Raw genomic sequence first — 25,592 nt, 5'->3', positions numbered from 1 at the left:
TTAAATTCATGGGATTAGGAAATCATGTTCTTAACAAAGAAGAGTAGATTAAATGCCGTGTTGGCCTTCAAGGTTTTAGACTATTTTACCCCACTGTGACAATGTTCACAAGTTGTGGCAGTGAGATATATTTTCAAAAGTTAAGAGGCAGTTTAAATTTTCCTGTTTTAAAAACTGGTCAATTAAAACAGTCTAACAGCCATTTGTGCAGTCTGCAATGCCAATGTTTCAACTGTGGTTGATCTACCTGCATGTAAAATCTGCGCTGAAAGCCAAGAAAAAAAGAATACTTTTAAATTTTAGGGCAACCTTAACTTTAATGCATTTGCAGTGTGTACTGTGCGGCTGTATATCTACAAAAACAATGGGATTTGATATTGGCAGATAATCAAAATAAAATAACTCAGATTAGGTGCAAAGAAACACATGATCTGGACATTCTTACTTATCATCTTAATACTGGATATAATGAGACAGCATTGATCATTGAAAAGAAGGAGTATCTGCATAACCCTGCGTGCACACCACTGGAGACGAAAGCGGCAAGGCAGTTGGAAAGCATTTGTTGTAAATGAGAGCCAGCGTCACTCAATGATCAGCACAGTGACTGTTGGTAGCGCAGCCTGAGGGACATGATAAAGTTCAGTTCTTCTCAAATTAATGCAAATGAGCAGTGATGCTGGGCGACGATAACTAATCAGAAAACATATTCTCACGTCCCATGGAACAAGCTGTATTTATCTTGGTTCCAATCAAATATTTGTTCCACAGCATTTACATGAAAATGTAGTGAAAGCATCACCATGCTGTATGGATCCTATATATATATTCTGGAATCTAAATAAAAAATGAGGTGTGTTAGAAGAAAATGTCTTGTGAATTCAAAGTGATGCCCTCCATAATTCAATTTTAGAAGAGTGATACCATTTTAGTGAAGTGATAGATCAGCATAGCCTCAGTGTGAACTAAGCAACTGGCTTATCGTTTTTTGTTTAAGGTATAGATAAGGAGACGCATGCTGAATATGCTTTCCAGAGAGAGATGCATATCACTCATCATTAGGTGTCAAAGTGAGTGACACTGTTTAGCCTACTAGGCATTTCTGGTTAGTTGAAGTATAAATTGGAAGAAAAAAACATCTGCAATCTTATGAATTTACTATTTTTCTTTCAACATCCACATTCAACTATTGTCTTATATAATGTTAGTACAGCCTACAATGACAGTGCTGGTTGACATTGGCTTGCATTCCTTTAACAATGTAGTTAGCATTACCACGTAATCCAATTGAACCTGTTGTCTCAAGGGCTCAATCAAGGGCTGCTCAAGTGAGTAATGTTATCACCAGCAGTGTGCACGCAGAGTAACAGTTTTATAACATATTCTACATATAGCAATGTGGTCAAGCCTGGCAAGATTAATGGTTAAACAGTGTAGAGCCAATACTTATGTGTTTTGGGACATTCTACAGGAACACGCTAATTGGGACATTTAAAATTCAATAAATACTGAGGTTTGATTTATAATTTGGTTTGTTTAAAGACATACACTTCCACTCTATTCTACATTCAAAGCAGACAGAACAGTATGGTATTCCACTGTCGAATGACCCGGTGTGATGACTGTGGCTGGAAATGGCATGAGATTCGTGAGCAGCTAATGAAATGACACGAAGACAAACCAGAAGACAAAGTATGCGCATATATCCACTTTAATCAGTGCACATAGACGCATACTCAACTATATATGCATTTCAATATGCATATATATTAAATAGAGTGAGGTTTTATAAAGAATTTTATTTTTTAAAAATGCAAGTCGAATAATCTCAGCCAGATTAGCTTTTTTTGTGGTGCCCAAATAGTATCCTGAATGCCAAATTAGGACACAGCATGATAATATATAGATATTTACATTTTTTTTTATATTAGTCCCAAGAATCGCTGGTTCTTTATAAAAGAAAGTATTTCATGGATTTTGTCCAATATATAACAAGATTAATACAGTGTGTTTCTGTATATGGCTCTAATAAAAGACTTTACAATACACGATTTTACAATACAATTACATAAAGCACACAACTGAATAAAAGTTATTATTACTGTTGCCTGCTACATGACCTAGTTACCTAAAAATACCTTAATTTTTTGTAAGCATGCTAAACTAAGATTAACTTAAGAGACTATCCTTAACAATCCTTAGCATCCTTGCTAAATACAGTATTATAAAAATTGTTTTCAAACCTATTGTGAAAATCACTAACAAATAAAACATAAAAACACTGTCTTGTTTCTCATGCTAAACTAGAGACATAAACATTTCAGTTGATGGGTGCATTTTCATCTGATATAAAAGCCAAGGTCCTGAGCATGTAACCACATCAATGTTACACAATCTGTAGCACTACACACTTTGAATGCAAATAAAATGCAGGTTTGGATTTTTCCCAAGAGAGAAAGAGACGGTGGCATTTATATCTTGAAGTGGTACGAGTGAAGCAGAAAAGCAGTTGTGATGCAGATGTGACAGCTTATCCTGAGTGTTTACTCACCTCTGACCTTTGAACTATGAACTTACCCTATCATTAGAGGTGTGTGTGGAGATCTGTATGGGGTCAGACGGGCGGGTGAGACCAGGAGAAACACAGTGAGGGCTTGTGCATGCATATCAAATCTCACTCGCCAGTGCAAATTAGTCCATATTTTGGTGAGTGTGGGTGTGAATTTGCATGTGTGTGTGTGTGGCCATTTTAACCTTGAATCAGTAGTATTTAGTTTTACGATGACTCTTTGGCCCTGCAACGACGATGTAACAATGCTGCACGAACACTGCAAAAATGACTCAGTGTATCCTGGTTGCCTTCAAATTTTGGGCTCACTGAACTTAATAAGTTAACAGAACATAAAACACAGATTACTGTTGTGTTTACTTACTATTACACGTTCAATTAACTCAAAATTTTAAGGCAACTAGGTTACTTACTTTTTCAGGCTAAAACAATGAATCAGCTTGCTTTTACTGCCTACATACAGTATAAATATGACAGCACTAAAAAGTATAATTTTAAGCAAGCTGTTCAAAAATGAATGTAAGCCATTACAACTTTAAAGCGTTGTGAAAAACCTGTGTTAATATTTAATCATTCATATAAATGTAATTCATAAAGGATAATGTTTATTATTATAATTAATACATCAAGAAACACGAATAGTAATGTAACGTCATGTTTATTTGCGAATTTTTTTTTTAGACAGTCTTGGCCAGACCATTTTTATAGTGAATCAGCACCCAGGAACATCAACAGTGTTAAACAAAGTGAAATTTCTGTATTTTGATCTTATAATGATGATTTTATTGCATAAAACAAAGTAAATAATTGGTATTACTTTAGAAGGTATACTACCCTAATATGCTCCCTGAACAGTCTGACTGAACTGAACTGATCTTTATGTAAGTTTTCTTATAGGCAGCCAACTTCGACATGATGAACAAAGCTGTAAGACTGTAAACTCACATCCACAATCAGGAAATCCAACCAGCACCAGTAGTTTGTGAAGTACTTCTTAAATCCATATGCAATCCATTTGAGGAACATCTCCAGCACAAAGATATAGGTGAAGACCTTGTCTGCATATTCCAGTACCACTTTCACCACTTTCCTCTGTTCAATATATATGTCTTCAAATGCCTGAAAAAAGACAAATGCTATACATCATAATAAATTCTGGATAGTAATAAAACATATAACAATAAAACATAATAAAAAACTGGAGGGCCCATTATACATCATAATGAAACAGAGATGACAGAGAAGAGTATGTAGATCTAAAGTGCAGTGATTAAGTCTACATTACTCGGCTTGTTCAAATGGCTTCAACGAGTCAGCTACATCAAATTTACACACTCCTGACAATAAAGCAGACCATTAGACAGATGTGCTACTTGGGAGCCCAGTTTGCTGATAATTTGAAGTAGATTACTAATAGTTTAAGGGATGAGTTTTGTTTGTTAATATACATAGTTGCTGTAATTCTATACTATTCTTCACTCATTGAACCAGTGGATCAGTGAGGATTGCTCTTTGTTTAGGACTGCTTTTAAACTGGGACTTACCTGTTTGTTTATTCTAATCAATTCGTTCTGTGCACACAACATTTATTGTGTCTGGATATGAATCTTAAGCACTTTATGCCTTCATCTGTACCTTATTTATAACCAGACCATCAGTCAATATGCCCACCTATCTATTCACTTGTCTTACTGCTTAATCTTAATCTTTCAATCAATACCATTCGGGTTTGTAAATAGAAGATATTTTATAATTTAAAGGGTCTTTTTATTGTATTTTTCACATTATATCACAGGGCCAAGCAAATCCAAATACTTGACCAAATTCCACACCCCTCAAGTACCAGATACACAAATGTAAACATTACACATATCCAGATTTCCATAAAAGAAAAATAGATAATACAAGTAAAATGAAATGACAGAAAAAATTGGTTACATTGTCATACTGTCAGTTTCCAGATCCTTGACAAAAACTTAGAAAGGCTGCCAAATATTATGACACTTCCTAGAAGACCCTCTAACAGTGAATCTAATCTTCTCCAATTTGAGATGGTACATTACTTCCCTGATCCAATGACCGTTTGTTTGTGAATAGGATATTTCCATTTAAACAAGATCAGTCTCCTGGCCTGAGAGAGCAAAAGGCTAACATGTTAATTTCCTACTAAGAGGGGTGTCCGCCAGGGCCACGCCACACAATGCAATGAGCAGAGATGTCTCTACCACATCTTTGAGACTAGAAAAGGTCTCAAAGATGGTTTGCAAAAACATGTAGCGCTATGGACATGTCCAAAACGTGCAGCAGAGTGGCTGGGGTGATCACATGTGGGGTCTATGTCAGCTTTGATCTTAGAAAGACTTAGTCTTACTTCAGACCAGTGCAGACAGTATATGGTTTTAAACTGAGTAACACTGCGCCTTAAACATATGGAAGGGGAAAAAACTCCTGTATTATTTTGTGCCAAGTTTCTTCTGAAATTGGTTAGTCTAAGCCTGTTTTCCATTTACTTTTAAGGAGGTCTAAAGAAGTCGGATTGTACGAGTAGTTCGTAAATCATACTTACAGCCTGCTTTTTAACCACTTTGCAGTTAAGTGGGAGGGCATAGCAGAAAACTATCTGAGTCTAAGTCTGGAACTGAAAACTGTTCGAAGGAGGCATAATAACAGACAATGTAAAAATCAGACAGTGAGACCACACTCCTTCTAGACCAAGCTACAAAGACCCCATCCATCACTGACAGGACAATCATGATTGTTTGCAACTGACACTGCTTGTGACAGGCCCTTAGGAGAAGGATCTCTTAAACTGGTTCCAGATTTTAACTGAGTGTATACTAACTGGATTAGAAGAGAAGCTACAAAGAGGCTATGTGAATGGCAGTCTGGAATACAATAAGGTTGCTAGAGAAGGGGACCCAACGGATGCACCGTCTACAGCTGACTATTCAGGGACAGCAACATCGTTCCTGACTCAGTATAGCAATGCTCTTATGCTGGTCGCCCAGTAATACAGGAAATTTGGGAGCGCCACTCCTCCCATTGTACTAGATCTTTGGGGTGTTTTATTGTTTCAAATAAAAGTCAGTATCAGTGATTTAATGTAGAAAAGAAAGATTTTGTTAGAAGGACCTGAAGACACTGAAATATATACAGAAATTTAGGCAGAACGTTCATCTTTACCAGACAGAGTGGCAGGTGGTCCCAGTGCTCAATATCCTGTGTCACACTGGATAATAGAGGCTGGTGCTTAGCAGCATATAGATCTTTATGGTTATGTGTAAGCCATTCCCAAGGAACTTGAATTTTTAGGACTAATTTTAAAAGGAAATGAGGCTAAAGGCATCTGACCATCACCAGTGCCAACAGGCATCAGCTTGCTTTTCTGGAAATTAACTTTGTAGCCAGATATTTTGCTAAATTCTGTAAGTTAGACCATTAACCTGGGGAGAGCTGAGAGGGGTTGCAATATACAACATATTGTCTGCGTAAAGCGAAACTGAAATATTGGACACCCCTGTCTTGTCTTGTAGTAGAGCTCAAAGCTGGTAGGCAGGTTATTGTTAGTGTGCACGACAGCCATTGGCAATATATATATAATCCTGATACATGATATGAATTTATGGCCAAACCCAAAACTCTCAAAGTGCTGAAAAGCCCCATTCCATTTGGTCGAATGCCTGTTCAGCATCAAGTGAGAGCACTACCTCTAGAATGCCAGGTGGAGAGGGGCTATAAAAGATATTCAAAAGGCAGAACGATTTTTAATAAACTCTGAGTAGGTGGTGCGATGGAAGGAAGAACCCCCTCCAAAATGGCATCCCAGAACCTTCGCAAGGATTTCAGGAGAATTTAGAAGAGAAATTGGACAGAATGAGTTGCACTCAAGGGTGTTTGTCTTGAGGATCAAAGAGATAGCTGCCTGGCGCATGGCTGAAGGTAGGGACTTTGATGAAAGAGATTCTTTGAAAACTGACACTAATAAAGAGGAGAGTAGGTCTAAAATAAGTTCATTGTGTAACTGTCCGGTCCTAGAGATTTATTGGTTTGCATACATCTGACTGCTGATGCTATCTCCGCGACCGAGAGGTCTTCCTCCAACCCAGCAGCTGTCCCCAGGTGCACAGCAGGGGCACACCGGGTTTTGGTTGGCAGTTCTTTGCCGCAGCTGATGAGTGAGTATCCAACCAGTTTTCTCCCCATGTTCATAACACCCCTGTCACGATTTAGAGATGATCATGCTGACAGAAGAGCGAACTTGGTTTGCAATGATATATGCTTTTTCATTGCACCTGCAGAGGGGAGATGACTATAAAGCCTATCTAGCGCCAGTATCTCCAGTTCTTTAAAACATGTTTCAGCCACCACCAAAACACTGCAGACTTCAGCACACTGCCTCATTAAAGACACCTACTTCAGCTCATCAGCTAATCAGCAAGGCCTTCATGAACTGAACTGAGAGCATTAGATGAGGGTAAATGCAAATCTCTAAAGCACTTTGGCTCAGTTTGACTTTTTTTATTTTTATTTTCACAGTATGACATGATCCCGCCCCGTAAATTTGTCTTTAGTGACTCCTAAATGGTTAAGAAGGACATTCCTGGAGATTGATTAATCTCAAGAAATAGCCTAATCTCGGATGCGATGAAATTAGTGAAAGCTTCCTCTGACAGAATTAGCGGATTGAGTCTCCAAGGGCGATAAATAGACTGGAATAGGTACTATGAACTGGGGAGAAAAAAGAGTATCTAGAAGTAGGATTATGTCACACATCATTTTGGTGCTAAATGTTTGTCAAGACGACCAGAAATGCACAAAGGTGCCCCACCACAATGACATAGCCCCTGCGGGGTCTGCCTCTACACTCGACATCGTAAAAGGTGTATTTTATCAATAAGTATGGCTGCCCCCAGGCCTTTGACTGGAAATTGGAGTGATATATGTCCTGCCCACTCCTTTCTCAATTGACAATGGTATGCTGTACGTAAATGGGTCTCTTGAAGGAATGTAATGTCTGCATAAAGCTGTTTTTTAATGTGTAAGTACCTTTCCACGCATCACTGGATGGTAAAATGATTTAATGTTCCAATTTATAAAGCTAACCGAACAAGCATCCAACCCTCTTGGAGCACTAGTGTCGGTAATGTTAAGTACAAAAGTTGTGTATCTGAAATCCATGAAAGCCACAGCACAATAGCAAACAAAAAGTAAAACAGACGCCTGGCAGATTAAGTCTGGAAAATGAACAAGTCTGGTACCCCCCCCCACTTTAGATTGTACTGGGTAATAAAATAAAACAAAATGAAATAAAACTGATCACAATGGCAAAAATAGTGATAATGCGCTTGAGAAAATAAACATAACTGAGCATTATAAGCCCACTAATGCTGTATATCCATAAATTAAAAATACATTAAAAAAAGAGGCGAGGAAACCTTAACATCAAATAAAATAAAATAAAATAAAATTATAATTTGAATTTGAAGTTGTTGTACACTGTTGTGTCGTATTTTGGGAGAAACATTTAACATTTTTGCCATGTTTTTTGTTATTCCTTGACACTGGCATGGTTTGAAACAAATGCAACAAAGGAGAACTGCAGTCTTGAACCTGTTGATTCATAATGTATATGTAAATGTAATTAATTATATAACTATGAAATGCTGTATTTAAATATTAGCAAAAAAAGACAATAACTCAAGAAAATGAAGAGTTATCTGTGCATGGAAATTTTCTACGCAGCCTTTTACCAGAGCTCCACTGCTGAGGAGGATCATGAAGATGATGAAGGTCTCGAACCAGCTGTGCTCCACAATCTGGTAACAGGTCTTCCTCAGCCTCCACCAGGCCAGACCCAAACCCTGTGTGGTGTTGATGTAACAGCACTCACAGCGACGCACGCAGACTGCAGAAAGCGACATTATTATTAGAGTCAGCAACTAAAAAAAAGGTGAAGGAAACTAGCCAACAAACATAGTCAGATCAAGGTCATCTGGAGTACAGGCCTGTGTCCTCAAATAGTCATTTGTTATCTTATGTCATAAGACCTGGATCTGGGTCAAGCGGTTTGAAGCAACAACTGCAGATAGAGTGACCTACATCTAGGGAGATGATTTTGTCTAACATGGTCTAAAACAGTCACCCATCCTTCCACTGGACATCAGATTTTTTATAGAGCTGTAACTCTGATCCACCACACCTAATCCACCTAAGAAGGCTTTGATTATAATGGATCAGGTGCTACTTCAGAAAGCGCCAGAAAAAAACTTCAATGTCAAAGCACTAGTTTGGCAACAAGAGATTTTAGGTGCCTGAAGTTGGTGCCTTAAATAAGTAATCAGAAACAGACTTGAGTATGTGGTCAACTATGAAGGAGATAAGGGGAAGATGGTTGACATTTGATTTTCCAGTTTAATTTGAACATTATCATTCCCTCACATTCAGGGAGACACTCTTCCGGCTCCATGGTATCCTCAACCAGCACAGAGACTTCATCGTCTTCCCCTGGCTTCCTCAGGTCCACGGTACTTCCTTCTGACAAGCTAATCACTTCCTGAAAGAGGTGACAGGCAGATGTTCATTTCCATTTTCTATTATATCCACAGCAACTGATTACTATTTATGACTCTTACAGGCTAAGAAGCATTGATTGACTTTATTAACACTGACCACCCAGAGTAAGCATTCATGTTTTTCTCTAATCCTTGAAAAACCTATCAACATCCACACAGGAAATCGTAAATCTGTCCCATATATACAAGAGATGGCCAAAAGTATTTATACACCATATGGTATGATACTGTATTGGTGTTTATTCAGTGTGGTAGACCAGACAACTATAAATGTTACTGACCCGTGGCATTATCTAAGATGATCATTGAGGAAGACCAACCACAGTCTGTGTGTTTGAACTGTGACTGTTTCTGACGGGGCTCAAGCCGAGGCTGCACTGCTACCAACCCTGCCATCTTAATGCCATTTTGAGGAGATTTCCCGCGGGTGGTAATGGCAGCATATTTGAAATGATTTTCCAGGATTACTGGCCCGAAGGTGCTGGCAAAATCCAATAATGTCAGTGCTGTAATCCTACATTGAGGAGCCAGCAAACAGTGTGTGTATCTGTGTGCGTGTGAGAGAGACATTGAGTTAATATTGCTATGAACTGATTGCTATGATTATGTCGCTAAGACGTGAATGGTTGTTACTTTGAGGGAAGTTTAGCATGCCGGTTGCAAGGCATGTAGGCATTCTCTATCAGCAGAAACTACTGATCCTCAGGAATGTTAGAAGCATCTTATAAACCTTATAAATCTCACAAAGGGATTCACTCATACCACTTTTTCCCTTCTTTTATCGATACCTGATCCTCAAGTACCAGCCAATACTCTCCATCTATTGTTCCTACTTAAACTTGATGTTTACACCATTCTGCTTTTTTTGGGATTTTCTTTTTGTTAAGAGCATTATTGACAAATAAAACATACTAAACTTAAATCAATGGCTTTTACTGGTTGGATAACTTGACATTCAAATGGTTTCTGTGCTCTTTAGCTTTGTTTATGTTTAAAACCTTAATTATATTTGACGACCTGAAATCCTTGCTGGTTGTGCCTCCCCTCAAAATGCTTTTGTTACAGTATTTTTAGTACTTCTTGTTTCAAGCGTGAAATAATCTGAAAGCACCGACGATGCTTGCTACAGTTAAGCTCCACCTATTGGTGCACATGCAAGTGTCACTCAGTAGTGCAGTCATCTTAGAAACTGCCAATACTGACACTATTTTAAGTTTCAGTATTGGGGCTGATACCAATACAGTAACAGGAACTGATACCAAGAACTAAACATGGTCATTTTATTTAAGATTATGTCAACTGATACAATTCTTTATGGTCTCCTGAAATGGGGGCTTATACAAAAAGGGTTGCGATTGCCGTATGGGTTACTCAAATATAACACCCTAAAACTAAAGCTGTCACTCAGCAATTTATCCTCATAGTCGCTGTTTCATTTCAAATCCAAAAAAAAAAAAAGTGTCACCATCCAGTTACTAACAGAGTGTGAGTGCTGAGACTGCTCTCTTTGACAGTGCTGCTGTTTGTGAGCAACGTGATCATTATGAAAGAGGTCGGCCTGCTGAGCATTAAGATTACACAACTGGTCACATGGGGTACAGGACACACCCCTCTGAGGGCCACCCTGTCTCTCACTCACATCTCTCTCTATTACTGCAAATTACAGGAGCTTACTCTCCAAAAATGTGTTACTGTACTTCCTGTCTAGTACTGTACATTACTGTATTTACCGTTCAAATCTGATCATTATAGTAAGTCACTATCTGTGATTGTAAACTCAAACTTGGAGGCATGGTCAAAATAAAGCAAAGACATCACTTCCTTTGGTTTTGAAGATAACTGTACAGCACTGGTATGCAATTTCCAAATACCTGAAACTGTTAATTCGGTTCACTTAGGCCATTCAGTGATTAATAAATTATTCATTAATACTGATAAGCAAAAGCCTTCATAGTTAATTGTCATGACTGTCCACCAAGCTGAAAATGTATTACAATATAATGCATCAGTATTACATTACAAGTCATTTATATGCACTAAAATACATTACTAATACAATATTAATTTTAAAATTTCTGTAACACTTGATCTCGCCTTTGGCAAGCTGGCCTACTTGAGCAGACGTATTTCTCATCTCAGCTCTTATGTAAGGGAGACTGCGCTGCAGCTAGGATCACCTTGTCTGCGGTGCAGCTTAACAGCTTATGAATCCGGAACAGCCTTCGCACATCCAAGGCCGTTGCACGACCCCCTCCCCTTGCCTCCCTGGCACACACACGCAGCAATCTGCCCTTTCGCATCATCCCGTTGTCCTACGAACCCTGGCTCTCATTTGATAGACAGCACTCGCGTCCAATCAGAATGAAGACTGAGGTGTAATCGTGTATAGATGTACAGAGGAATTAGAGAAACCCACATTACTAATATTCTTTTTATTAGGACTATCAATAGCGTATGGCAAGGATGTCCAGTCTTATCGGCAAAGGGCCAATGTGGCTGCAGGTGCTCATCCCACACCTGATTCCAGCTGTTTAATCAGTTGGTCTCAGTCTTTAACAACTGATCAGGTATGCTGGTGCCTTGTTGGAATTTGTGGATAAGATTGGACACCCCTGGTGATTCCTACTAATGTGTTTTCACAGACAGAAGTAAAAAGCTATAATAACTTGACAAATGATTTTTGAAATAACAGCAAAAAAATCTAATTCATGTAATTTAGGGCATTTTGCCCTTACCGATCATCCAAGACATGGTAGTTGTCCAATGTCTTTGTTTTGCAATGGAGCTATGAAGCCAATGTAACCCATAGTAATGGAACTAACACGTAATGGATGCTCATACCCACCAAGTAGCTGTTATCTATACAAATGGACAAATGTACAGACAAAATACAGGCCTCAAGATGGCTGCTACTACTATTATTAGCTATGTGATATATCTTTCGACAATTTACAATATGTCAACAGTGTTGAAAACCACATAAGCAAGTCTGAGATTACCTAACTGGTCTGAGGCAAGTAAGTTATGATGTAGGCATTAGCACAATGGTAAGTGGTAGTATACAAGCTTTTTAACTTTAGCTACACTAACATCCAGTGCAAAACTAAAGAGGCAAACCTCTGACTACCTTTGGGTTAGGGGAAAAATTTTAAGAGTTTATTTTTCCATCAAGGCAGGGAGTTTGTGGCACTCTTCAAAATTCTAAAATTAATTAATTTGGTTAATTCATTTTTTTATTCATTTTTATTCCTTCAGTATCAGGGAAAGGAATTAATCCGTTAACTTCTCACCGGTTTGTTTTCTTCATCCTCTGATGTCTCAGTGTCTTCCTCCTCTTCCTCCTCGAGGAACTCCACATCTGACTCTCCAGGTGCTATGGGAACGCATATGGTTAAGTTGGGATTGGTCATATAGCTGTCCTCCCCTTCCGGAATGATATACTTCTCTCCATAGCGTCCAATTCTTCCAATTGTCCCGTTGCATTCAATGTGGTTGGTGCTGTGAGCTTTCATGGCTACCTGGGCCTCTTTGGCCTTCTGCCTGCGCCCGGTCAAGTTGCCATTGTAGAGGTCCTTGATGAAGCCCAGCAGCCAGGTGAGGCCGCCATGGATCCGTGCAATGGCAACCTGTAGGTTGTTCATTTCACCATCATCATCTGGAGCTGACAGGTTGTCAGAACTGAAGGAGCTCAGCAACAGAGCTAGGAACAAGTTCAGCACCTAGAGTCAGAAATCACATTTAAGATTGCTTGATCTCTACACAGCTTGGGGGAAATGTATGATGGACTTAAAATTCAGTAAAATTACGCAGTGACAACTGGTGGGGGTTTAATACAATTATGTATTAATAATACATGTATGATGTACATTGCCTAATATTACATCAGTCCATGAAGGACTCTTTTGTTATCTTATTACAGTACATGCTGGGTAAACATGTTTGGTTACAACAAATAGCATGTTTTTTTTTGCACATGATTTGCCAACATGTAACTTAATCCAGATATTATGATCATGTAAGCATAACCACAGTCCTGCTCTGAGCCACGCATGTTTACCAGCTACATCAATAAATGAATCCATGCCAGTGTGAATTCCAGGAAATGCTAGCCTATGTAGACTAAGCTCTGAGCTGTATATATAGAGAGAATGTTATGCATTTAACATTGTGCTTGATCTGGTGTCCCAAGAGTCAGTCTATGGGTCAAAATGGACCTGATTAGTGACAGCTGCCCTTTGACCTCTGACAAGGCTAGAATAATCCCAAAGGGTAATGAGGATGTGGAGAAAAAGTTAGTCAAATACATGAATGACGGCACATCTATAATCAACTGCGTCATAAAACTGTGATCTGGCTGAATCAAATTAATTTAGTTACTATAAGGGCTGGAGCTACTTCTAGATTTTAATCAACACCACATTCTTGTGTTAATAGAAGAGATCCGAATTAACAAAGAGTTAACAGTCTTGTTTTGTGGAAAGAAAAAAAAACATTTACAATTTTACTGTTTTTGTGTTTTTTGACATTAAAACAATGTTGCAAGAGCAGACTTAAATATGCTGACACAGAAGGTACATAAAATATAAAAGTAATTAATAAGTTAGAATAATTTAACTATAACTAACTTGCATAATTAAGTTATATAATTAAGTAACTCTAGATGTCTACGGATTTTCAAAAAGTTATTAAGGAGACAGAGTTGTTGCCCAACCATACCATCCTTATAATGTTAGAGATTGTTTTCTGGGAAGAAGGTGTGGTTCAGTCCGTAAGATTACAATGACTGTTTGTAAAACACGTTTTTCTTCTATAACCACACTCACCAAAGACATTTTCACAAATGTTTACTGATTCTAATAACAAAAAGATGTTTTGCTTCTAATATTTTTGATAATATTGAAGTCTTGAGGCCAATAGTGAACACTTCTCCAGTTAGCTGCCATATTCCTGTTGGCAATGCTGTTACCTGAAAATTAAAACTATGTAGCAAGAGCATAGCTGTGACAGGTGTTTTCATGTAACTAACCTAATTTACAAATCTGCTATATATAAAGATAATGATGTTTGTTAATGATCGGTTTAGTTACTGTTCTGTCACATGCACATATTAACTGCATGAAAAAATTGCAGCTCGGGGCATCTTGTTACATGCTAAGCCATATGCCATGCAGATGAGGGAAACTGTGAGAGAAAAATTACTCTATATGTCATCTGTTTCTCTGTAAAAATTCTTGAGCTGTCCTGCTTGTAAGTTTGGTCCAGACCGTGCTGGAGAGGGCATGAGCTGGGGGATAATCACCATAGATCACTAAAGCTTACAAAACATAGCTTGCATTGCATTCAGAAGTGCAGACTGAGAACTGATGAGACAATATTTCAACAGCTTTTGAGAAAATTTTTACCACCAAAATAAAACTTCTTAATCTAAACCACAGCTCTGAAAATGAAATAAATATTCAATGCACACCAATTTTTTATCCAACCATCAACACTTAGTCTGAGTAGGCGCTGATGGTCTAAGTGAGCTAAGTGCTCTTGACATCAGCCATTGTATGTGAATGACATCTATGCTGTTGAGAGCCACTCAAAGTACTAGTTTATATTTGCATGAATTTGTCTGACATTCTTTGAAGAGCCAATCTTAGCATGAAACATGTTTTTGAATGGTGTCCACTTCTGTATAATGACAGTAAATGTTACTGTCAGTGTCATGTCAAACATGCCTGCTCAAGCAGGGACTGTAACTTGGGGTCATTGCATACTGAATATTTTGAACTGATGGCATGGCTGATAAATACAACAGCAGCGAGTGGGACACAGTCAGTTATTGTATATCTACAAAGTGCACCTGTATGGTACGGGTGCCAATGACTGTAGCTACAAAGAACTACTCAACGTACAGTAACAGTAACCTTGATGAACGTACGTATTTCATAATTTTAAAACAAAAGTTCGTTTTTGAAACGAAGCTGCATCAAGGCAGACTCTAAATAGCACCCTATTTAGAGTGATCCAAAATATAAGATAATTTGTTTAATATTTTGTAGGTCACTGCATATTTCCATGTAGAAGAATATAAAATAAAACAAGGTGTCATCTCAGTTTCAATGTCTCATTAACTGGTAGTGTACAGCTAAATTATAAATATCATACAGGGCTGTATATAAACTTTCTGAGAAGGTAGCTAGAAAACTTTGAAGTTTTATAGCACAAATAAAAATATTGTAGCACTGAAAAAAGTCAACAATAATACTGTACTATTTCGAAAAAACGTTAATTATAATATGGATCAGTTGGAACATGTCATTTTGATTATGAAAAAACAGAAGCAGTATTTTAAACTTAAACATTTTAAGTTAGTAACCAGGTTAACTTGAAATTCTGAGTTCACAGAACAGTAGTATTCAGTTAAAAAATGAATGTGTTTTACATTTGTTATGAACTCAAAATTTCAAGTTTACCCAGTTACTTTAATTTTTAAGTTTAAAAGCTGCATTTTTTGACAGTGAAGGCAACAGATGTCCAAAGATGTCTTTGGGTGGACTTCTAAGCAGGCAAACAGTAAAATCCTGAATCATCGCTGGCTTCACAGCATTACAGCTGCAAATGAAACTACTTTTGGGCATTTTGTACACCACGAAACCTGTTTACGAACATCTGAATTTGTTAGTGTTTGAATTATCTTACAGACTACAACCACCATAAACAGTAGAGCCTCTACATTGTTGCTGTTTGTGCGACTACGCTCCAGAAGATGGCTTGGTAAGTCAGAAAATGTTATTCAATACTGCACATTAAAAAGAAATAATAACAGTTCACATTACATAAACGTCTACAATTTCTATTACCAATTGATAAAATGTTTGGATGGAGGTACTACATATGCCCCCACACTTAGTTCTTTAGCACATGCATGTTTGTATTCGCAAAGGATTAATATCTCCTACCACAGGCGGCAATATTGTTGCACTGTACAGCTCTGTCATAAAAGATAAAATACTCAATGCTCTGTTATCTAATGTTCTTTTACAGTTTCAGTAATTCAGTCATAACTTGTACACGATAGATGGAATAGAATGAGTGATTGTGAAAAAGAAGGCATGACAGTGAATGAGAGAAATATAACAGATGTGTTAATCCCATAGTCAGCACAGACCAAGCACATAGCCATGTCAGAGTAATTTCAGTAATAGCCTGACCTTTATAGAGGACCTAGTTCAGATTAGCCACACTGATGGGCTCTTTATTAAAATATGCTTTACCATATCTCCCTAATAACAGTCATTTTCCGTCAAGCAGCTAACAAGGGGACAAATTTTGGGCTGCTCTTTCTAAGACTATCAAGGCCACTTACTGGTATCCTTCAGTGGTTCTCCCAATCACAACAGGTCCTGTGCAAATGGGAGCAATTTCCAAACCGCTGCAACAAATCTACACTGCTAATATCAAAACAGTTGCTGTTTGCTGGTTATTATTAATATCAAAACAGAAACAAAGGAAAAAGCTGTCAAGATTAATAATAGGCTTTCCAGTGAGACATGGATCTTGTCATTTCAATTAAATTAAAATGTAATTAAAGGAGTCTGCTGAAAGAACAAATGTACATGATTTTTTCTTAGTCCAAATGTAGTCGATCAGCCAAGACATGTTTGATATCTGAAGTTTGCTTCTCTTGTTTTGCACTGCAGATTTTTTGCACAAAGCTAACATAGCTAACAAATAAGCGACGCTTTTACCAATTAACATCATGTAAACTGATCACTCACAATTCACCACTCACTCGCCTCAAACGCAGAGCTGGTACGTAATCTCAAATAGACTTGCTTATGTGGATTCTGACACTGCACAGCACAGGCTGCTGTTATATATAAATACTGACTACTACTATTCTGGACTAATTAATTTACTATACTACTTACCTGACATGCGTTCATACATTTTTATTGCTGATAATATGTCATACAGTGTTTAATGGAGTAGGAATGTAGTTTGAAAAATGCCAAGTGGTGGGCTATCTGCTTCCATTACTTGTTAGCTGCAGAAGAAATAAGGCAAGGGGAAACCTGTGTTAGTAAGATTTTTATATAGACTTGCTGTAAAAACCTTTAAACTTACCACTAGGTTGCCTATGACCATGACCAGCATAAAGACCAGAATGCAGAGTGGCTGTCCAGCCACCTCCATGCAGTCCCACATGGTTTCGATCCACTCGCCGCACAGCACCCGGAACACAATCAGGAAAGAATGGAAAAAGTCCTTCATGTGCCATCGTGGCAGCGTACAGTCCTTGCTAATCTTACACACACAGTCCTGGTAGTTTTTCCCGAACAGCTGCATGCCCACGACAGCAAAGATGAAGACGATGATGGCCAGGACAAGGGTCAAGTTGCCCAAGGCACCCACTGAGTTGCCGATGATCTTTATCAGGGTGTTGAGCGTGGGCCAGGATTTGGCCAGCTTAAAGACCCTCAGCTGAAAAGAACAAAGAGGTTAGTATTTCTTTAAAGACATCAAAATTGAATACTGTACTGTGGCATACAGTACAATGTTAACAGGCCAAGTAATTTATTCTGAAAAGTTAGGTGTCATTAACTTTTGATGACCAGTGTTTTTAAAATGTATCAATATTTACTTCACTTTTCTAGCAGATTAAAAGGTCATGACCTTTTTCAAGATTATACAAAATAAATACAAACAAAAGAAGCTAAAGTGCATTTAGTTGCTTTTGTATGAGAAGCTGGAAAGTTCTAATACCTAATGGTCAGTAAAACACTGTGGGGATGACCTCAAAGTCTAAACTATTACACATAAAAGATACACAATCCATTTGGCTAAACACTACATGACCTGCATTAAAATTTGTTTATGCCTTGTGATTGAAGTGGACAGAATGTGTAAGCCACTTTCTCCAGTTTCAGCAGAAACATGATGGCATATTTAATCATTCTAATGCAGTGGCTTTGTATGCTAGCGTATGTGAGCATGTGTAAAAGGCTATAAAAAGCCAGCTTTCCGCCTACATACATACATATGACATATCCAAACTGTTATGTATTTGAATCTGCCATAAAGACATGAGAAAACAATGAGCTCTTTAATCTAGTGATGGTAAGCAAAACCACAAGGTTACTTGAGTTCAGATATAGATGCTGTGCATGGCTTTTATGAATGGAATTCTCTCTGATTTCTGTGAGAGTCAGTGCATAAATGTGAAGGGATGAAAATTTTGAGTTATAAGTCATTAACTAAAGAACTATGAATTTCAATTACCTTAAAACCTGATGGTATTTTACCAAGCTCCAGTAAGAGCATTCTACTGAAGTACTTTCCCATAGAACTGAACCTTTTAGCAATTTTAATGCCCAGATGTGACCTTACCAGTCTGAACGAGCGGAGAACAGACAGCCCCTCCACATTGGACAGGCCAAGTTCCATCAGACTCAAGCAAACAATAATGCCATCAAAGATATTCCAGCCCTGCTGGAAGTAGTAGTACGGGTCCGTAGCGATGAGCTTCAGAACCATCTCGGCTGTGAAGATGCTAGTAAACACCTAAAGAGGAACAACAAGGCATAAAATCATTACCAAGACGAGCAGTTTTGGCTGAGACTTTAATTATTAATGAAGAGTAATAACAGATTTTAGTTTGGTGTTTCATGACTTTTGTTTAGTTTAATGTTTGACAGATGACATTTCAACCTGAAAAAGTTTACCTGAAAGTTCTCAGTTTCAGCTTTAGTGGTTGCTTTTAATAAGCTCCTCATGCACATTCACCACCAATGCGTCCAATACTGCTCCATAATGCAATTACCATCAAAACCCCAACATGCAATAAATTCTCTTTTTGGTTTGTTTGGATTTCTGTACCATTTTTACATTTCTGACAGCAGATTTGCGAAATAGGCAGCATAGGTTCTACAGTAAGCAACTGGAATGAACAGAAAAATGCAATCATGATATCTCTCAAGTTCACCACAATTCAATATGATTATTTTGGTATGGGGCGGCACAGTGGCACAGTGGGTAGCGCTGTCGCCTCACATCAAGCCTGAGTTTCATTCCCCGGACGGGTGACCAGGGTCCTTCCTGCATGGAGTTTGTGTGTTCTCCCCGTGTCTGCGTGGGTTTCCTCCCACAGTCCAAAGACAGTTAGACCAACTAGACACGCTAAACTGTCCCTAGGTGTGAGTGTGCGTGCGTGTGTGTGTCTGCCCTCTGATGGACTGGTGACCTGTCCAGGGTGTATCCTGCCTTCCTCCTGATGACCACTGGGATAGGCTCCAGCACCGCCCCCCCCCCACGACCCAGAAGGATAAGCGGTATGGAAAATGTGTGTGTGTGTGTATGACGCACACAGGTAGAGACACCCCTTACTAATCTAATGTTCTGTCAAAACCACCATTTAGTACAGTTATTCATTTTTCAGTGCCAGGAGAAAAGCAGGAAACATATTTCATTTATATATTTTTATACACTGTACATATTATACATTTATATTTATAAATATCAGAAAGTTACACGGTGGCATCAACCAGATTATACCAGGCTGTAAGTGCTGTTTATCTGATGGTGACAATTTTGGTGGTCTACAAGGTCTTTCACAGATGTTGGGGGTCCCATTTTCTCCCATCCTCTGAGCACACAGCAGGGCAGCAACATAAATAAGTGAAGAAACCAGGAATTTCCAAAATTGTTGGTCAATAATTATTAACTTTGGTGGACAGCGAACCCCATCCAACAACAGCAGGGTGGTGTCCAGCGAAGTTAATCATTTTTTAAACTACTATTTTGGAGACTTCTGTCTTCTTTACTTAATTTCCTTCGATTTTCTCCTTTCGTATGCAAGTGTGTTATCACATACCTAATTTCAGAAATATCACCCCTACTCAGGAGATTACCCTGGGTATGTTCTCACCAGGTTCCCCACACTGAGCATGCCATTAAACTCATCAGTCATGGGGTAATGCTCCAATGCCATGAAGAGTGTGTTGAGCACGATGCAGACGGTAATGGCCAAGTCAAGAAAAGGGTCCATCACCATGACCTTCACTGCCTCTTTCAGCCTCAGCCAGGTTGGAGAGCACGTCCAGATCAGGTACTTCTTAGCAAATTCATACCAGCATGGAGGACACTTCTGGCGAGACTCTTCCAGCTCTGAGAATAAGAGATGAACCATTAAGATTTGCTCACCTGTACTGTTTTCTAAATGCACTTCAACGCAATGTCATAAAAGCGTAGAGTGGCTCACTTTGAACACTATCTAACAGTTAAATAAACCTAAATACTATGATATTTTGAGAAACTGGTGCTGAATAGTAACCAGGAAGACACTTTGCAAACTAAGATTTTCTCATAGTATTTTCAGTTGCTATACAGGACCAGAGAGGTTTGGACACAACTACGTCTTATTTATTATTTATTTTTCTGCACTTTCTTCAAAACTCTCTCTTTTTAGTTTCTTCATTCCCTTAAATGGCTGGGGCACAAAGTTTTATTACATACTTCTATAACCTAAGAATAGCTCAACCAGTTTGCACTGAAGTCCTTGTAGTTACTGAATAATAAGCCTTAGAATGTAATAAGCCTGGGATTTTAAGGGGTTAAAGTAGTAGTATCAATGCTCTTTTAACAGGCTTGAAGAACATCCAAATATGCTCAGCACTTCTTGGTTGCTGAAAACTACTTTCAAATAAATGTATTTATATTTCTGTTTTGGGAAGAAAAATAAACAGGCATCACTATTTATTTCTGTCTTACAAACTAATTGTAAGCATTTAAGCATAAGCCTTTAGTTCAAAATGTCTTTAAGATTATGAATAACACACACTTAATCAGCTGTGGCTAAACTTCTGACTATTCTGCATGAAAAACTACCAACAGTATGGATCAACCGTATGGAACAGTTTGCTTTAATGAATTTTGTCCTATAGTGCTGCTTGGAGTCAAAGTATGCGGAAGTAAGATCAGACTAGGAAAAAAGTGGGACCGTCACTCACCGTCCATGGCATCACTGAAGAAGCTGATGGAGCTAAGTCCTCTCTTCCTGCGAGGAGGTAGTGATTCCACCTGAACTTCCTGTGTAGGTTTGGGCACTTCTATAGCACGCTCTTCCGAACACCCTAGCTCCTGTTACCCACCATACATAAAATGCACACTCAAAACACACATACTATAAATCTATACATAGTGTAGGGCTGGGTTGATTTTGATCAAATTTAATAACAGAAAAAAAATTATAAACACATGCATAAATAAATAAAGAAACCTACTTGGCAACAAAGTCACATTGCAGTTAAAGACTGTTCGGTCTAAATTGTAGTTCCTCTGACTGAAAAAGCACTTATAAGCCATTTCAGAAAGAATGCATAAATATAAAGATATTTAAAATATTCAGGCCAAAAAGCTGAAAATATTGAGGCATATGTTTTTAACAAAATTACAGCAAAGGGAAGCAGTACTGTAAATGTCAGCCAGTCAGAAAATACATTTCCAGAAAAGTACCTTATTATTTATGTATCTTTACAGATTTTAAACTGCTGAGGAACATGGACACTACTACATTATATTGTGCAGGTAATGCTCATTATTTATGACATATACCACTAGAGCCACTAAAACTATATCACTATTCCCAATCCTTGTCTTGAAGTACCTCTAGCCTGCACATTTCTCTCTGCATTGTCTCTACTCCAAATACACCCTTTTCAATTCAGAAAGGGAATTAGTTGATTAGTTGGATCCGAGAAAACCAAAATATGCAGGGCAGGGGCTTGGAAAAACTGGCTACATGAAGTCAAATATCATTGTTGTTAGGATGTCCACTACTTGCCTTTATCACACACATAACTGTCTGGCACTGACATTTGTGTAGAACTCTTGAATCTGTATACTTCAGGTTTTGTTTGAGAGTGGCCAAAAAAAATGTTTTGCATTTGTCTGTCCAAGTCTGGTGATTCCTTTCTCAAAAAAGGATTTTTTAAAACATGATGGGTCTGTCCGTTTTATGCCATGTACTATTGAATAGCAAGATTCAACTGTCTTTATTTTCAGTTTTTGACTGAGTTCTTGGCAGTGGACCTTTTAGACAATTCATGTGAACTAATCTGTTAGCACCTCTGACCACCAATACTGGCAACTGCTGAAACTATTCCCACTAAGTCTACCACTACTAACCACTATGACTGGCCGCTACTGTCAACAGCTGCTACTAACCATGTCCTCTTTGACTTTCTCCATGCTGCAGCCAGGAACCGAGGTGGGTGTGTGGGGGCCCATGCCAGTGATTCCGTTTTGGTCAAGCGAGAGATTAAGACGGCCATTAACAGTGAGAGTGGGCGTGAAGACCTGTGAGCAGTGGCTGCGAACACTACCCGTGCGGCGCTTGTGCCATGGTGTTATGGTGGACCCCGCTCTACTGCGGCCATCACCAGCCACACTGGTCTCATCATCTGCAAAGTCAGCTTCAGAGTTATTGCGCGGGCGGAAGGTGAAGATGCTGATGTTGCTGCCCCGCCGTGTGCTCAGAGGATGGGAGGAGAGCGTGGCCAGTAGAGGGTGCGCTGGCTGGAGCAAACAGACATAGATGGTTTAGAGAGATGAATGGAGGTTGGAGCAGATGATGCAGAAGATGAACGAACAGATGATGAACAAACATGAAAGAGGAATAACAGATTTACATTCAGTTTACATTTTGTGTAGGTGCAAACCTTTGGTGACAATGAAATGACAAATTATGCTGTGCCTACTCAATGCATTGACTGATTGTGTCAGTTCAAAGAAACAATCCTATACATTTTCTCAGGGCAGAGGGACCTGCATGCCAGGTAAGTAGTCAAAAAAGTGCCAAAAAAAAACAAAAATTGCAAAAGCAAGTTGATAACACTACAATAAACCAAAATCAAACCTAAGTGCTTACAAGAACAAAGTGAATAGGAAAAAAAAGAAAACAGGACAGATTTAAGTTTTCATTTAAGCCAAATGGATGAGCCACTTGCATGATGTAGCCATCTCTGTTTGACATCTGTATATTCAGGGTGTTGCTTTTTTACTGTTATGAATGTTTTACTTTTGTACATATTTACAGAATGTGAGTTCTTTTATTATCCTTGAAAAAGAAGCTGCTCAACAATTCTTAATTTTTCACAATTGGCTGTTCATTATAAGTGTCACACTTTTCATCACAGCTTGAGTATCTAAACCTAAGTTAACTGAGAAAGTTGTTAACTGCCATCATAAAACAAGTTAACTGTTGAATTTGTGAGGTTTTGTGAAGCTAAAACAGAGTCAGGAAACTTATCCAAGTTAAACATGCTTCATGAAACAAGTGCCTGGTGTTCAGGATCCCCTGACATTACAAAAAATGAAAAAACATGGATGTTTTCCTTTTTATAAAACACAACAGCACATAAAATTATTTATCAAATTCAAATAATACAATATCTTCTTTTCTACATACAAGCACAAATGCTGTAGGAATACGAATAGGAATATTCACTTTTTTATTGGATTTCCCCAAATTTTAATGATCTACAGCTAACAAAGCATTATTGTTTATGAGATATAATTTAACAAAATGCAAGAAAAAGTGTTTCAAGACATATATGCCATGTAGGACTAAAGAGGGTTAAATATTTTCTAACTGCCGAAAAGGTACTCTGGAGTGTTTCTTTTTCTAATGAGAGCCAGACTGTCTAACACTTCTCCTTAAGATTTGGGACACAGAATCTTACCTTCTCGTCAAACGGATCAAACTTGGGTGATCTAAGGTCCGCATCTTCCTCCGTCTCCTCTGACATGGTTCTGTGGGATCTGGACCTGGACCGGCGCTCTCTGGAGTCTTTCCGATTCATTGGAGATGGAAGCATCTCTTGTGCTCGAGCCAGCTCAGCTTCCCTGTTTCTTTTTGCTAGTGCCTAGAAAAAAGGGTTCAAAACTACTATTTCAACTAGTTCTAATGACTTCTGTAATTACAGTGAATGACTAAGGGCATTCTCGCTGTCAACTCGAGTATATTGTGACTCTAGCAATTTGTGTAAGGCAAAGTGATGAACGAGTGTTACAAAATCAGCCACATAATCCCACTGGTGCTACATGGCTCCTCATTCATCCTCATCCACCTCCTGTGATAATCACCTTAGCGAAATGGCTGTAAAGTAATTTCAAACAACTTACATTTCAAAAGGAAGAACAAACCAGTAACTATGGAAAAAATGAGGTAGTGAGTAATACCCTCTGTTCTCTGCGAAGCTGTTCCATGGCCAGCTGGAACTCTCTCTCTTTCTGCCATGCCTCAGCGATGGTGGCCTGGTTCTGCTCCTCGTAGGCCATTGCCACCACAGCTAGGATCAGGTTCACCAGGTAGAAGGAGCCCAGGAAAATCACCAACACGAAGAAGATCATGTAAGTCTTACCGGCAGAGCGCAAGGTCTAAAAGAAAACAAAAGGACAAGAAATGAGTGACTAAACTGACCCAAACCACATTGTGTCAGTCAGAAGTTTGGACACATTAACTCAAAGAAAGGCTTTCCACATTTTAGAATAACACTGCAGACAGAATTATGAAATAACATACAGTACTGTGCAAAAGTCAGAGACCAATTTTCATTCAAAACAGCCTTTAAGTACAAGTTATTAATTTCCCAATGCCAGAAAAAACAGGGAACATATATTTAACAGACAATTACACAAGTCTACAAGACTAAGTTTAATATCAATTCTATCAGTATTTATTTTGTCCACTACTTTTGTGCACCTACAGCCACTTTAACTCTTCCATCCTTCCAATTTTAAAGCCAATGAGTTACAGCTGTGTCCTCCCAACAAAAGCTGTTCCCAAAGGTGTCTGTGACATTATGTTCCCCTTCAAACATTTCTGAGGTTATCCGATATAAGATAATCCACTTGAGTAAGGAAGGGGAAAGTCCAAAGAAAAGAAGTATTCAAAAATGGAGTCCAAAAAAATTTCTACAACTGTGCTAGACCTGGCAGACCACTGAAACTGTCACCATCAGATTTCATCATTTATCTATCATTTATCTATTCCTTTGCATTAACGCTCAGTACAAGTTTGGAGAGTATGACAACATGTGGAGTTGGTGATTTGCTTTTTACTGAAGGCAACATGAACGCTGATAAGCACAAACAAATTTGAATACCTCACACAATACCGTCTGAAAAAGGTGTGACTGTAAAGAAATTCATTCAGCAAAACAACAACCCCAAGCACACCACTGTAAAGATCAAGATGTACTCATCAAACATGAAGCTGCTGGTGTTAGTAGCTCAACATCACTGGCTGTTTTGAAATTAAATAGATGAAAGGGTGCTCTCTGGCTTTTGCATAGTACTGTATATGGAATTATGCAGCAACTAAAGAAGTTGTAAAAAAAAATGCTGAACAAAACAGAACTAAAATACCAGTCAGAAGACGTTCCACATATGACTAGCACTTT

The 25,592-nt window shown here is 38.4% G+C and overlaps 1 protein-coding gene across 1 annotated transcript in view; it reads right to left on the bottom strand.

Annotated features, from left to right (window-relative positions):
* scn12aa (sodium channel, voltage gated, type XII, alpha a) overlaps positions 1–25,592 on the bottom strand; it is a 62,914-nt gene that overhangs the window by 6,177 nt on the left and 31,145 nt on the right. Inside the window, exons 9-19 of the mRNA XM_036556282.1 lie at positions 24,370–24,567; positions 23,871–24,053; positions 22,354–22,704; positions 21,138–21,267; positions 20,057–20,295; positions 18,520–18,693; positions 17,257–17,613; positions 12,432–12,860; positions 9,008–9,122; positions 8,320–8,474; positions 3,515–3,688 (exon numbers count right to left, since the gene is read on the bottom strand). Of these exons, the coding sequence (XP_036412175.1) occupies positions 3,515–3,688; positions 8,320–8,474; positions 9,008–9,122; positions 12,432–12,860; positions 17,257–17,613; positions 18,520–18,693; positions 20,057–20,295; positions 21,138–21,267; positions 22,354–22,704; positions 23,871–24,053; positions 24,370–24,567 (2,505 nt within the window). The remainder of the gene's footprint in view (positions 1–3,514; positions 3,689–8,319; positions 8,475–9,007; positions 9,123–12,431; positions 12,861–17,256; positions 17,614–18,519; positions 18,694–20,056; positions 20,296–21,137; positions 21,268–22,353; positions 22,705–23,870; positions 24,054–24,369; positions 24,568–25,592) is intronic.

This window comes from Colossoma macropomum, unplaced genomic scaffold (assembly GCF_904425465.1).
Source record: "Colossoma macropomum unplaced genomic scaffold, Colossoma_macropomum, whole genome shotgun sequence".
Taxonomy (NCBI): Eukaryota; Metazoa; Chordata; class Actinopteri; order Characiformes; family Serrasalmidae; genus Colossoma; species Colossoma macropomum.
This window is presented reverse-complemented; position numbering and strand designations above follow the sequence as displayed.